Source organism: Nelumbo lutea, chromosome 1 (genome assembly GCF_056320005.1).
Source record: "Nelumbo lutea isolate HS-2025 chromosome 1, American lotus-T2T, whole genome shotgun sequence".
NCBI lineage: Eukaryota > Viridiplantae > Streptophyta > Magnoliopsida > Proteales > Nelumbonaceae > Nelumbo > Nelumbo lutea.
Window position 1 is genome coordinate 180,907,649 of NC_142684.1, and position 14,734 is coordinate 180,922,382.

General features: G+C 38.6%; 1 protein-coding gene across 1 annotated transcript in view; it reads left to right on the forward strand.

Annotated features, from left to right (window-relative positions):
- Positions 1-1,273: 1,273 nt before the first annotated feature.
- The window catches only part of LOC148879602 (26S proteasome non-ATPase regulatory subunit 13 homolog B), a 35,549-nt gene continuing 22,088 nt past the window's right edge, over positions 1,274-14,734 (forward strand). The window contains exons 1-3 of the mRNA XM_088961171.1: positions 1,274-1,596; positions 11,319-11,765; positions 13,137-13,217. Of these exons, the coding sequence (XP_088817297.1) occupies positions 1,447-1,596; positions 11,319-11,765; positions 13,137-13,217 (678 nt within the window). The 5' untranslated portion in view covers positions 1,274-1,446. The remainder of the gene's footprint in view (positions 1,597-11,318; positions 11,766-13,136; positions 13,218-14,734) is intronic.

Genomic DNA, 14,734 nt, shown 5'->3' on the forward strand with positions numbered 1-14,734 from the left:
TATAAAGACAATGATTTGTCCGTAGTATGCCCAAACCCGTTTAGCCCTTTCCCGGTTGACCCGACATTAAGATTTGGGGGTATGTGTTATGGAATCTGAATGTTTTGGGAATTTAGGGAAAATAGGATCATATGAACATAGGGTATTTAAATTAACATTAATGCTATAGGTATTTTAATAATCTACCATAGTGTTGGAAGTAAGCTGGGCTAGCAATTTTGACGTTAATTCATTTGATCCACCAATCCACCCACATGAAGATCCATCCATTGTGTCAATCTGGTCAAGTGATCCATTAGGGTCAACTTGTGCCCCTCACACAAGATTGCCCCCACAATGTCCCACAGCCCGTTGTGTATGGGGAACATCTCCCAATGATATACCAGAAATGATGATGTTATCATTGGGTGATGTTTCCAATACATTATGGGGATGTGCTATGGGACATTGTGTGGAACAATCTTGTGGGGGGTTGATTTAAACTCCAGCTTGTGACCCATTATGGGTGGAAATGGGTTAAAGGGTCAATATAGGTGGATTAATAGTCAATCAACATTCAACCTGATCTCAATCCACCCATTTGACACCCCATCTTAATTGATCAAGCTTAGAGATGGCAATTTTTACCTTATCCCATGTAAGATGATGAATAAACATTCAATGTTAAAAAAAGTAAAACTCCACCGACTTATTTATTATTGGAAGGCATATGAACTTGTGTAGTAAGTGTTGAATGTATAATATTTTGAATTTCATGTGAAAGATAATTGATAGTTTAAATATTTATTAAACATTTATTCAAATAATTAGAATTTTTTATGTTTGTTCATGTCAATAAGTTAATAGGTAAAGAAAATATACATGCATCTGAAATCCATAAGACATGAATTTGGATTTTTGATGGATATACTGTAGGCCCAGCCCATTTCATTTCTGTTTGCTCCCTTGCATAGTTGTATTGAGGAGACTACACTAGATCAGAAGATTCTCTATATGCTACCATACATATTTGATATTGGGTTAAGATTTGTTCGGCTACATTCTGGTCCACGGGGTCTACTAAAAAAGTCAAATACCCCTAAGGCTCAGCCCAAGCCATTGTCGAGACCTTTAAGCCCAAAAGTTTCTATTGGAATTATACTTTTTAGGGCCCAAGCCCATTTTATCATTCCAATGGTCGATTAAGGCCCGACGAGCGATGACATCTATTGGGTCAACCAGTCCAGCACCAGGTTAGCGAACCAAACCGGACCAAACTCGGATTTTCATTTTCAATGCGGCAGATTTATAGCAAGGTGTCCTTTGTATCTTTCTTTCTGCAGAAGAAAAGAGAGACGAGGAAAAGCAGGGTTTGGGTTTTCCTTCTGAAACTCGCCTCAAGTTTGTTCTCCCTACAAATTATCCTGTCATTGGTTCCCAATACTGGTTTCTCATCGTGTTTTCGCCATGTCCGCTCTCAAGTATCTCGAATCTCAGCGTAACGCTCAGCCGGAGCTTGCCGATTGGTACAATGCGTTGGAAGATTTGTATCAGAAGAAGCTTTGGCACCAACTTACCCTCAAGCTTGAGCAGTTCGTTGCCCTAGCTGTATTTCAGGTCAGTCAGTCTGTTTTGTGCATCTTAATTGTTTCCTCAGTTGTGCTTTAGTCTACTCTCCCATGTTCTCCTTTTTGTTTTGTTATTTTACTAGATTTGATTTTGCGAACGAAGTCTTTATGATATATGAATTCGCTTATCTCTTTAGTGGATCTTTTTGGAACCGCTAAAAGTTACTTTCTTCCTATTAGTTGATCTGCTAGAATGTAAGTTCCTGACGGAATACTTATGCTTTGAGGTCTCAGACGGGAGCGGGGTTTCTAATTGTTGAGAAAATTAGGGTTTCTATCTTATTGTGTTGTGAAGGTATGGTTTTGCCTTTTACCCTATTGAATAAAGGTTGTTCTGTTCACTCTAGTAGTTAGTAATATATAAGATTGGTCTTTGTTGGTTTTCCCGTGAGATTTGGGTTCGAGGAATTGCCCATCTGTTACTTGGTAAGTTCCCTCGTAGTGTAGGTAGGCTGGATTTTGACTTAGATGTGTAGGTCTAAATAATGGTTTGATCGTTTAGGAATGCGTTTAAAGCATCCGCTTTGATTAATTTAGGAACTCTCTATCCTTTTTTTTTTCGAGGTGTTATATAATGTAAGCGATATTTACAGATGGGCTTGTAGGCATTTCTAATTTAAAAATTTTGAAGGGTGTTAAGATAGAGCTTCTCTACAATCACACGGTTAAGCCTTCCTATAGGCACCCCCACAAAGAATACATTAAAATGTAGTGGAGTTGGCTTCAGTAGTTACGTGTGTGGACCACGTATTAGGAACTGCTTTATTGCACACGAGATGGTCAGAATGTTGAACCATCTTGCTTCGTTTGTATTTATTTGATGTTCTCTCCTGATATATTTGGTAAGTTTCATTTTTATCCACTTTTCAAAAGAGCTTGCTGAAATCCAATTTGTGTATATGAGGAGGCAGCTGCCTGTGTGTATTTCGTACACAATGGATAAAATATAAATGTAAAAATTAGGTTCACAAGTATAACTATCTTCACTTTCCTATTTAGTTTTATTAGCTGTGTTGTTATCTGGAGATTTTAACTATTTAAGGCCTGATGCAATCGGAGTTGCATATAAGTTGTAGGAGTTATAGCCCATGTTACCCAGATACGGCAAGGACACAGCTGGACAGGATGTCCAGTACACATTTTGTCAAGGCAATGCCTAGGCAGTTTTGGAGGTCACCTAATCACATTTTCTCAAACATAGTTTTCAAGATGCCAATCTGAAGCTAGGCAATTAGGGAGTGCCTAAGATGCATAGGCACCTAGATGATTAGTTTTGCAAGTAAAAAACCCCTAAATTGTAAGTTGATTTTTTATTTTGCATGGTAACCAACAATCATCTATGCTAACAATTAGCAATAATATGCATCAAATAACTATAAGTTATATATATGATCAGAAAAATTATAAGTTTTATATTATGACATAGAAAATTGTCATATTCATGAGAAGGTAAACAACTAGACATTTAAATGTATTAATTTCAATATGGCTTTGCAATATAATAATTCAATAGAGCAACTGCATTAAAAATAAACTATAAACATTATAAGGACTTCCACACCAAATGTAAAATAAAAGTATTTCCACACCAAACAACCCCTAAGATAAGTCTTCACATAATTTTTCTTCTAACATTCCCAAGCACATAGCATTCACTAAAAGACAAGGTAATAGCCATAAGCCAATAAACCTTTGATTCAGCCATTTTCGTAAGCTTTTATCAAATAGCCCCTAAGATAAGTTTTCACATATTTTTTCTTCAATCAAAACATTCACATGTTCTATTTACATTATCTTAATTTAGATTCATTTTAGAGTACAAAAGTTCCCAACAAAGAAAAAGCATTCAAATATATATATGCAGAAAATATGAGAGTTTAGAGTTTTTAATTATTGTTCACTGTATCATGTTTATTTTTAATAGAATGAGTCAACCAATTAAAATGTGTTGAGCATGTTGTAAAGCACCTGCCTATCATTTCCAGATGCCTAGTTGTGCACCTGATAGGTTGAGTAAGCACCTTTTCTAAACTACTGAGGCCATGGTTGTCAAGGTGATGCCTAGGCAGGTAATGAGGCAGTTTTAAGGGGTAGCTTGCTTGTTTCACCTCAAGTAACTTTTGAAAGGCATCTATTTAGTCAATTACACACATGCTAGGCAACAAGGCAGGCACGCAGGTACCTAATATGCTACATGGCTGCTTTATAATACGTTAAATATTGCTGGAAGGATTAGAAGTGATCGAGTGGCTAAGAAAGTTCATAGCTGGAGCCTGTTTAAAAGGTAAGTAGATAAACCGGCAGGATTTTAGTACACTAGAAGGGAGAAGATATGTTGTTGAGTGTAAAAGGAATAGAAAGGGGTTCTTCATAGCTTTGACTGAATTCTTTGGGAAGGGATAGAGGCAACTGGTGTGTCTACCAGCAGGAAAACAAAACCAAGGCTGGGGGGAAGTAGACTGGTTGCTCAAAGAGTTCTTAGCTCAAAGAGTAGCAAATGAGGAAAAAGCCTTCATAAGGGAGGAGAAGGCTTATCTTAGTAACAGTAGGGTACAACAAGGTCCAGTGGTCATGGCAAAAACAAAAGGCCATTGTAGAATGGTGGGAGGTCTAGAGAGAGAGGAGTGTGATAGTAAGTTTGTGATACAAGCCAAGGAAAAAGTTAATGATTGGAGGAGGGTAGCTGACTTACTGGCAACCGGGTTGAAGTTGAAGAGTGTTTTCATAGTAACCCCCTTCGATAACTATAAATCCATCCTATATCCATTAGAGAATTATTTGGAAATATTAGCTATCAATGTTCAGGCTGAGTTCGGATCATTCACAATCTTCAAATGGAATCCAACATCCAACTCCAAGGATTTTTTTTTGTTGAAGATGGTGTGGTGGTGCGTGTAATAGGCTTGCCATTCCATCTATGGAAACAAGAAATATCTGAGTCTATAGCTGTGTTGTGTGGAGGAATCTTGAAAGGTGCTTTCTGGGGCGATCTCTATTCAGTAGCAATCCTGCTAAGTGGTGTGAAGCTAGAAGAAATTCCACGAAAGGTAGAGGTACGAACAGAGGGGAGCTTTGTCTCTGTGTGGTTAGCTTCCTCCATTGAAGCAGGGCTGTGGAAGGAGGCTCGGTTGGTAGGAGGGGAGAAGGAGGAAGAAGAAGCACTACGTGGACTTGTGAGATTGGGTAATTCAAATGGGAAAGGATGTTTCACTAAAAAGGGCCAACACATTCTGGGAAGCCAAAAAGCTTTGGGGCAGTTGGAAGGTCAAACCTGGAGAAAGCAAGAAGAGGGTATGACAAATGGCAGATCCTTTGTGCAGGTGGTATCAGGGGAAAAAGACAAAAAGCTTCTACTGTCGAAAGGGAGAAGGCTGAACCAGCAATCTCAGACAGTGAAGGTTGCTGGTTCGACCATTAAAACAGGGGGGGCGTGACTCTTTAAGTGATCACGTGGGACGAAAAGAAGGGCCCAATCGAGTGGTTCCCTATTATGGTGGGCCGGAGAAGGCTTTCAAGTAAAGGACTTAAAGTTGGGCTCATATAGTCTTGAGCCCAAGGCCCATTATAAGACAGATGGGCCGAGGGACATGTTAAGTAAGCACATGACTGGGAGGAGGGATGAGCTGATAGACGAGATAAAGCATCTATCTTTTTCAACCCCAAACCCTTCCTCTCCACCGAATAGTTCAGGCGCAAAAAAGTCTCAAGATTTGAAGTCTCGAGGCTCCCTACAGTGGGTCCCATCCAACATGGCGAACCGTCTCTCACCAGATAGGCGCAACCCGAGATACATGAAGCCTAGTGATGAGAACAAAACAAGGCTTGAAGATTGGTTGAGTGAACAAAACAACAATGACGATTCTGATAGGGACGAAACGCTATGTCTGGGAAGTTTGTCTTCGAAAAGCAACAATGATCTTCTTGAAACAGAAAGTTTGCATACAGAGTTGTTCTTAGAGGATGAGACTGAAGAGGCAGGTGGCTGGAAGACTAGGAATGGTGAAGAAATTGGTTCTAAAGCTGTGAAAACTCCTCCCTTCGTCGAGGGAGCTGACCCTGAGTCTAATGAATTACAGGATGGTGGTGGAGAGGGACAAGAATAAGCCGTGAGGATGGATGCGAGTATTCCAGTGTCAGAAGCACAGAGAAAGGTTTTCCAAGTGGGTAGGTCGTCAGGAAGTGAATCTTTCACCATGTCTACCTCCCAACCTTGTCCAAAAAGGGGAAAGGCCTTAAAACCATGTGCCTCCTGTCAGCAAGTCATTTTCAGTGATTCTAGTCCTACCCCCGTTCTATCAGGTATGGGTGTCAATTCTATTTTAGGTATTGACTTGTTTGCTATGCCTGTAACAGATATCCCAGCTTCCTATCCAGGAGTTTTTGATGCAAGAGGGTGATAGTGGAAGGAGGAGAGAGGGTGTTGGAAGGAAGTAGTAAGGGGGAGGCGGATAGAATTTGGGAGTTGATCTGTACAATGATGGAGGAACAAAATAAAAGGGAAGGACTCGTAGAAAGATGCTGTAGCAAAAATAAGAGGAAACCCCTTTGTGCTCGAAGTTGGATAGATTCCTTTTTAACCTTGCCTGGGATAATAGTTTGGAAAACTTGGTTGCTAGGGCATTGCCCAAGGTCACCTCCGATCACTGTCCTATCCAAATAGGAACTGAATCTTTTCCTATAGGACCCAAACCTTTTAGATTTGAAAATATGTGGCTTACCCATCCAGATTTTGTGAAAAAAGTGAAGGAGTGGTGGGGTGAGGAGGAGAGGGGGGTAAGATGGAAGGGAATCAAGTTCCACAAGAAATTAAAAAGGTTGAGAGCCAAAATAAAAGAGTGGAATAGAGATCAGTTTGGTAGAATTGAGGAGCAAACATTGGGCCTAATCTCTCGAATAGAGAATTTGGATGTAAAGGAATCTCACAATGGGCTGACCGAGGAGGACAAAGTGTTAAGGAGCCAATTGAAAAAGGACTTGGAAGAAGTGTTATTGAGGGAAGAAATCAGTTGGAGACAAAAATCTAGACACAAGTGGATTAAGGAAGGCGATGGGAACACTAGATTCTTCCATGATTTGGCAAATGGGAGACGAAGAAAGAATTTTGTGACCAAGCTAGAGATAGGAGAGGAGGTGATTACCAACCAGGATGACATAGCCAGGAAAATTGTGGACCACTTCAAATCAATTTATAGAAGGCCTTTGAGTGAGAGAACAATCATGGAAAGGGTGGATTGGCGAAGAATTGATGGAGTGGCAAGGTGGCTGGAAAGGGATTTCGAGGAAGAAGAGATTAAGAAAGCTGTCTTTCTAATGGATAGATCCAAGGCTCCGGGTCCAGATGGTTTTACAATGGGTTTTTATCAAGATTGTTGGGAGGTGTTGAAAGAGGATCTAGCTGAAGTCTTTAAGGAATTTGCAGACAATCACACTATAAGCCCTGGAATTAATGCCACCTTTTTGGCCTTGATACCTAAGAAGAATGATGCCAACCACCCAAAAGATTATAGGCCTATTAGTCTGGTGACAAGCATCTATAAAATTCTGGCTTAAGTGCTCTCATTGAGGATCAAAACAGTCCTCCCTACCATCATTAGTGAAACTCAGGGGGCTTTCATTCAAAGGCGACAAATAACAGATCAAATCTTAATTGCGAATGAGTGTGTGGAGGAAATGAAAAGGTCTAGTAGGAAATGATTCATTTGTAAATTGGATCTCGAAAAGGCCTATGATTTGGTGGACTGGGAGTTTCTATTAGAGGTTATGCGAAATGGTGGATTTGGGGACAAATGGTGTAGTTGGATATTTGGGTGTATCAGTACTTGTCACTACTCTATTCTGGTAAATGGTACGATGAAGGATTTTTTTCCAGCTTGCAGGGGTGTTAGGCAAGGGGATCCACTTTCACCTTTCCTTCTTACCTTAGTAGCTGGTGTGATTAGTAGGATCATTACCAAGGCTGACAACGAAGATGCCATTAGGGGTTGGAGAATAGGGAGACACCAAGTCCCTATCACCCACCTTCAGTTTGCAGACGACCTAATGATTTTTTGTGAAGGTCTTAGTGATAAGGTAGCAAACCTAAAGGAGCTAATAAAAGGATTTGAAAGTGTCTCTAATTTGAGAATAAATCTAGAAAAGAGTTGCATAGCAGGTATAAATTTGGAGGTAGGGGAGGTTGAGGCTATTGCGGAGTGTCTTGAGTGTTCCACCTCTGCTTGGCCTATGTCATATTTAGGGCTTTCTTTAGGGGCAAATCCTAGGGAGAGTAGATTTTGGACCCCAATGTTAGAAAAATTGGAGAAGATATTAGTCTCATGGAAGAGGAACTATATCTCTTTAGGAGGAAGAATTACCCTAATAAGAGCTACCTTGGCTAACTTACCTACCTATTATTTGTCTGTCTTTAGGATACCAGTTAGGGAAGCTAGGAAGCTGGAGAAGTTGATGAGAGGCTTTTTATGGGAGCCGGGACAAGAGAAAAATGACCACTTGGTTAATTGGGAAATTGTGTGCAGAAGTAAAGAAGAGGGGGGTTTGGGAATTGGGAGGGTAACTAGAAAGAATCAAGCTCTTTTAGGGAAATGGTTGTGGAGATGGCCTTTGGAAAGGGAGAGATTGTGGCATGAGGTGGTGGGAAGCATTCATGGGAGGTCTGAGAATGGATGGGATGCTGGTGTATCGAGGCAAGCTAACCTAGTAGCACCTTGGAAGGCTATTCACAACACCCTTCCTCAATTCTTCAATTTTATCAGGTATGAAGTTTGTTCCGGCAACTCTATCCTTTTTTGGGAGGATATTTGGGTAGGAGACTCATCGTTAAAGGATTTGTTCCCCTCGCTTTTTTCTATTTCTTTGTACAAAAAAGAGGTGGTCTCAAAATTTGTTTCACCCTTGGGAACACCCTTAGATCCTATTTGGGATTTTGGTTTTCGTAGAGGACTTAGGGATGCCGAAATTGAGTCTCTTTCTTTTTTGCTTGGGTGTCTTAATCAGGTTTGTTTGGATCCCTCCAAGCCAGATAAGAGGGTTTGGACTCCTAGACCCAATGGAACCTTCACTTGTGCTTCTTTTTTCAAGTCCATCTCTCAACTTTCTACTCACCAACCTTTTTTGTCAAAAGAAATTTGGTTTAGGCCAGTCCCCCCCCAAAATTATGGCTTTTTGTTGGGAAGTTTTCCATGGGAAAGTAAACACTTTAGACAACCTACAAAAGAGAAGACCTTTTCTCTGTATTTCTCCTAATTGGTGTATCCTTTGTAGAGCTCACGGTGATGATTGTTACCATCTATTAGTATGTTGTCCCTTTTCTGCAGACCTTTGGGCTTGGCTACTTTTGTTGTTTGGGGGTAGTTGGAGTCTACCAGCAGAAGTTCACATGCTCTTCAACCATTCTACTTTTTATTGGCCTACAAAAATAAGGAGAATTATGTGGAGATGTGCTCATGCTGCCTTGACTTGGACTCTTTGGGAAGAAAGGAATCTCAAAATTTTTCAAGATAAGGAAATGAACAACCAAGATTTGAAAGACTGTGTGTTAAACAGGGCAATACATTGGTTGAAGACCTTGGAAATCTTTCATCAATTCTCCTTTAATGACATTTGGAGAAATTGGTCAGCAGTAGCAAGGTGTTCATCTTTAAAGGCCAAATCAATTACAAGCTGGTCTCCTCCATCCAAAGGCTCAATTAAGTTGAACTTTGATGGAAGCAGCATGGGTAATCTAGGATTATCCGGAGTGGGGGGTGCTTTGAGAAATGAGAAGGGAGAGATTTTGTTGCTCTACTCAGGTCCTTCGGGAATTGGGAATTCCATCGGGCAGAACTTTTAGCTGCTGTACAAGGGGTCCAATTTGCAAACCAGCTGGGGGTACAACAACTAATAATCGAGGGGGATTTCAAAGTGGTGGTGGGTTGGTTGAAAAATTCTGAAGAGGCTATGTGGCGATACAAGAATGAAATGAAGAAATTCAGTTGGTTGACAAGGAATATGTTGGTCACTATACAGTGGGTGGGGAGATCAGCAAATACCTTGTCAAATGTGTTAGCTAAGCAAGGGGTAAATAGGGAAGAATTATTTTGGGCTCAGTTGTGATTCTTGTTTTTCTTTCCTATTTTACTTGCAAGTTTCAAGGAGGGGCTGCAGCTCGCGCCTCTCACTGGGATGATGTATGAACTCACTCTAATTTGCTTCTGAATCAATAAACTTATTATTATTCATAAAAAAAAATCAATATATTTTAATTGGTTGAGATGGGATGATTTGTAGTAAAATAAAATCGATATAGTGAATAATTTTTATCTTGTTGTCTCAAATAAAAAAAGGAGTAACAAACACAAGAAACTGAAGTGCTTGCTTGTTAAAGTTCCTCTCTTGAACTTGAACAATCATTTTTGGAAGAAAGGGAGTGGAACCATTTGCATTCCAATTGCAAATTTTATGTGTAATTTTTCATTTTCTTCTTGGTCCCAAAACAAGGTCTCCACCCTTCTTCTTGGGTTAAAACAGGGGCACTGTCCCTTATTTGGTACCAAAATAGGGGCTCCACCCTATCTTAGTTATTTAATTAATGTATTTTCTGAAATCTGTAGTATAAATTCTCTGAATTTTACCTTACTAATAAGAATTCAACTCTCATGTTTTCTTGTGAAATGCAAAATAATAAATAACTTAGGACTTAAAGGCTTTTTTGTTAAATTTTGTACTTTCAAAAGTCAATGCCTAAGCCAGCTCCCAGGCACCTAGGTCTCCCTGGTTTCCTTTGTCGGTCATGTGTTAATAAAGATAATAACCTCCTATGGCATAAAAACAAGGCGAGGACAGAATATGGGCAAGGTACTAGTGGATACATAATTTCCATGAAAAATTGAAGTGTCCATGTCTGACATAGAAATGACTCCCATGTTAATTGCCAACAGAACACAGATGTTCACCCATAAATGGGTTATACGTAGTATCTATGAATTTGGTGGAATTTGGAAGTGTGTTTCTGTGTAATACTTTATGAACTCTTACTCAGATGTTGATTGTGATGCATACTTGCTGCTTATCTAGTTGTGCAACTATGCTTAAATGTCACATGAACTGATGGGGCTATTTTTTCTGTTAATGGTGTTGTGTACTGCTTTATGCACCTTTTTACATATGTTGGTTGTGATACTAACTTGCTATCTGTATTTCTGCTTTAATTGGGAGAGATTGAGGGTAGGGTGTCAATGGACCAGTTTTGGGTTGGAACATGTCCAAATCAAAGTCAATTTGGACAGATTGGATGGGCTGATAAGACATATTCAATTGGACCAGTCCAGACTTAATGGTCCAAAGTAGCTATTGGATTGGATTGGACCTGGTCCATAAGTAAAGGATTTATATTGGATTAGCTCTGATTGAATCAATATCCAGTCCATTGATAGAAGATAAAAATACAAGTGTCAATGGACCAGGTTTAGGTTGGAACAATCTAAATTAAAACCATTTTGAACAGATTGGACGGTCCAGACATTGAATTGGATTGGTCTAAAACGGTCCAGAGTATTCATTGGACTGGATTGGACCTGGTCCATCTGTAATGGACTCATATTGGACTGGACCAAATCCGGTCCAATTGACACCCCTAATATCGAGGGTTTACATTTTCTACTTTTCCCCCCTTCTTCTTCTTCCATTAATGATCAGATATTCATGAGGGCTTACTTTTTTGCTTTTGCTCATCAGGCTGGAGATGCTTTAATACAGTTGTATCATAATTTTATCACTGACTTTGAGACAAAGATCAATCTGCTCAAGCTTGCCCATTTTGCTGTAATAGTTTCTCGGCAATATCCTGAAAAAGAAGCTGCTATTGTTTATCTTGAGGGAGTGGTTGATAAACTTCGAGCTACAAGGGAATTACGTATAGAGGAGCCGATCCTTTATGTCAAGATGCAGATTGCTGCTTTCAAACTTGAGCAAGGGGACCAAAAAGAGTGCAAGAAACTGTTGGAAGATGGGAAGACTACACTTGATGGCATGACTGATATTGATCCATCAGTATATGCAAGCTATTACTGGGTTTTATCTCAGTACCATAAATCTCGTCAGGAATTTGCAGAATTCTATAAAAGTGCACTTCTTTATCTAGCATACACATCAGTGGAGTCCCTTTCAGAAACGTTCAAGCTGGTACATTTTTTTTAGTTAGTGCTATGCAAATGTGAAATCCAGAATGTTTATAGTCAAATACTCAAAAGTTCTTATTACCTTAGTTATCATCATCACAATCATTTTTTTATGGTAATAGTAAAAAATTTATAAGAAAATAAAAAGGGAAGAGAGGAATTTGCAGCCCAAGCAAAAATGGTGGAGCCAGTCCTTGATATACAAATATATACACCTCCCCACCCCACCTGGAAATAAAAATAAAATCAATAAAGTCATGACAGAAATAGATGTGCATGTGTCCCAAATAGATTGCCCAGCCATCTGAATGCATCAAACAACCAAACCAGGAGTTCCATCCACTTCAAACTCTGCTTGTGTCTTTCATCATTATTTGTTGTTGTTATTGTTATTGTTATTGATAGTAAAGTAAAAAATTTACAATCAGAAAAAGAGAGAGAGGGTATACAAGTCATGAACTGGCTTTGTGGCCTAGGCACCTCACAGATACAACCACACAGCAATGGCACCAAAAACAAAATGCAGAAATCAAAAAGGAAACACCACCTACAAGTATGTGTCAAAGACCATTATAAACCCACCACTACAAGCAAGCTGGACCTTACACAATGCCAACCAACCTAGAAACAAACAGAACATACCAACCCCGAGAGCTTAGTCTATAAACATCTACCTATACACCAAAAGACAACTGTCCCACAAAAAGCTCTAATTATCAATGTTTTAAAACGTGAAGGTGTGACATGAGGCATACCACTACCCTTAGGCATGTGTTGTAGTTCAGATTTCAGAATGCAAGAGATAAACCTCCTCATGCAAAAGACATTTGAAGGGTATGCCTTAGAGACATCTTTATGCCTCAGGGTGTTTTGAGTGTGCCTTGCTTGGAGGTGTGCCTCTAGGTGTATGCCTCAAATGCCTTCGAAATCATTGCTACTAATCTTACAAAACATTGTTCAGATGTTGGCATGTTCTAATAGAAAAATGCTGAGTAGCATTATATGAACATAGGAATGTAGATAATGTATGCTTCTTTCATTTTTTATCCTTTGTAACGGAGTAGTAACATGTAGGACAGCTGAGATTAATGAAGTAATCATGGGATCAATGGTTCTGATTACTTTCTCTTTTTATGAGTCCAATAACAAATTATAACTTATGATTCCCAAGTTTCCAAATAACTGCTAACAGCCCCTTCCTTTTAAATTGTTGGTTTTGAAATTGATTTAATATTCTTTAGATCTACATTTCAGAAGTAGTTATGCTTAATATTAGGTTCAGTTTTTTGTTTTCCAAAGATTCATGCACAGGGGGGCCTGGTTTCTTTTTGTGATTACACTTTTTTTAATTAATATTGTTGTTATCTTATTTCAGGATTTGGCATTTGATTTGTCCCTTTCAGCTCTGCTTGGAGATAACATCTACAACTTTGGAGAATTGCTTGCACATCCAATCGTAAGAGCATTTCCATATAAATTGTTACATTTTGACCTTTTTATGGCTTCAGGGGTTGTTATGTTGACTGCAGTGATTTTCTTTTCTTTGTTTTAGAAACTTCTTTCTTGCATTTTGTTGTAAAATTATGGTTTTTATTTCAAGAACTAGTAAGAACTTAATTGATTATAAAGTGTAGTTTCTATTTACAATTGAGTTATTGCATTGTACCACATTAACATATTTACAATTGAGTTAACTCATTGCTGCTCCACCATATCTCTTCAGAGAGCCCTAATGCCAAAATTTCTTTTCTTGTTCTAATCCAGTTGAAAATTATCTTTTTTTTCCCCATGCCAAAAGTTTCTGTTGTGGTTTTTCAATTAGGAAACAGCTAGGGTCATTTTAGTATTACATGGTCACTGGTGAAAAGAAATTGGATGTATCCTGATAACATAGGAAAGGCTTCTGTAATTGATTTCCTTATTTGCATTCATAATTTTAAAAATTATATACTTCCATTTCCATGGGTGCTGATATGAAATATTATTGAAATATATCTCGACATATTACTCTGTGCTAAAAGTCTTTTATATTGTTTTCAACAAATTTTATTTTGTTAACTATATTAATTTAAGGTTTCAATTTATATGTAAGCAATTATCATTTAAATAATTTGTTTTGATATGATACTTTTTCTTTTAAAACACTATTTTTAAGCTTATCAGTATAATTTTTTTTTTTTAAATTTTCTTTATGAAATATATTAAACTATACATGATTTAATAGTATTTTAAACTCTTATAGCATGAGAAGCATGCTCATATGTAATAAAATAATATTTATATCTAAAATAGCAACAATTTGTATGATATAATAATTAAATTTATTCTAAATAGAAGAAGTTGGTATTATAAACCAAGTTGTGCCCCCTCCTCAAGGTTCAATGAGGCTGAATTTTGATGGGACTAGCCAGGGCAACCCGGGGCCCTCTGTGTTGGGAGGTGTTCTGAGAGGCTGGAGAGGTTGTTCTACTCTACTCTGGTCCATTAGGTGTTGGGAACTCTGTTCAGGCAGAATTGTTAGCTGCAATACAAGGAGTACTTCTCGCAAAAGAATTGGGTGTGGAGCAGCTGCTGATTGAAGGGGACTCTAAGATAGTGGTGGATTGGTTAAATAATCCGGAGGATGTCGTGTGGGGTTACAGAAGTGAGCTAAAGAAATTCATATGGCTGACAAGGAATATGTCTGTAACAATACAGTGGGTGTGGAGATCAGCTAATGCATTTGCTGATGTCTTGGCAAAACAAGGGACAAATAGGGAAACCTTATTCTGGGCTCAACTGTAATTTTCTATTAGCACTCTTGTACTTTTTGCTTTAACTTATGTGTATTCTGTTTGGAGAGACAGCATGTCATGCCTTTCTAAGGGTCTGTTCATGTAATCTGTCTTTGAGTTAATGGAAATGTGATATTTTATCTATCAACAAAAGTGGATGTTATAAACTAAATTATTCATTTTGTGGGCTTATAATATT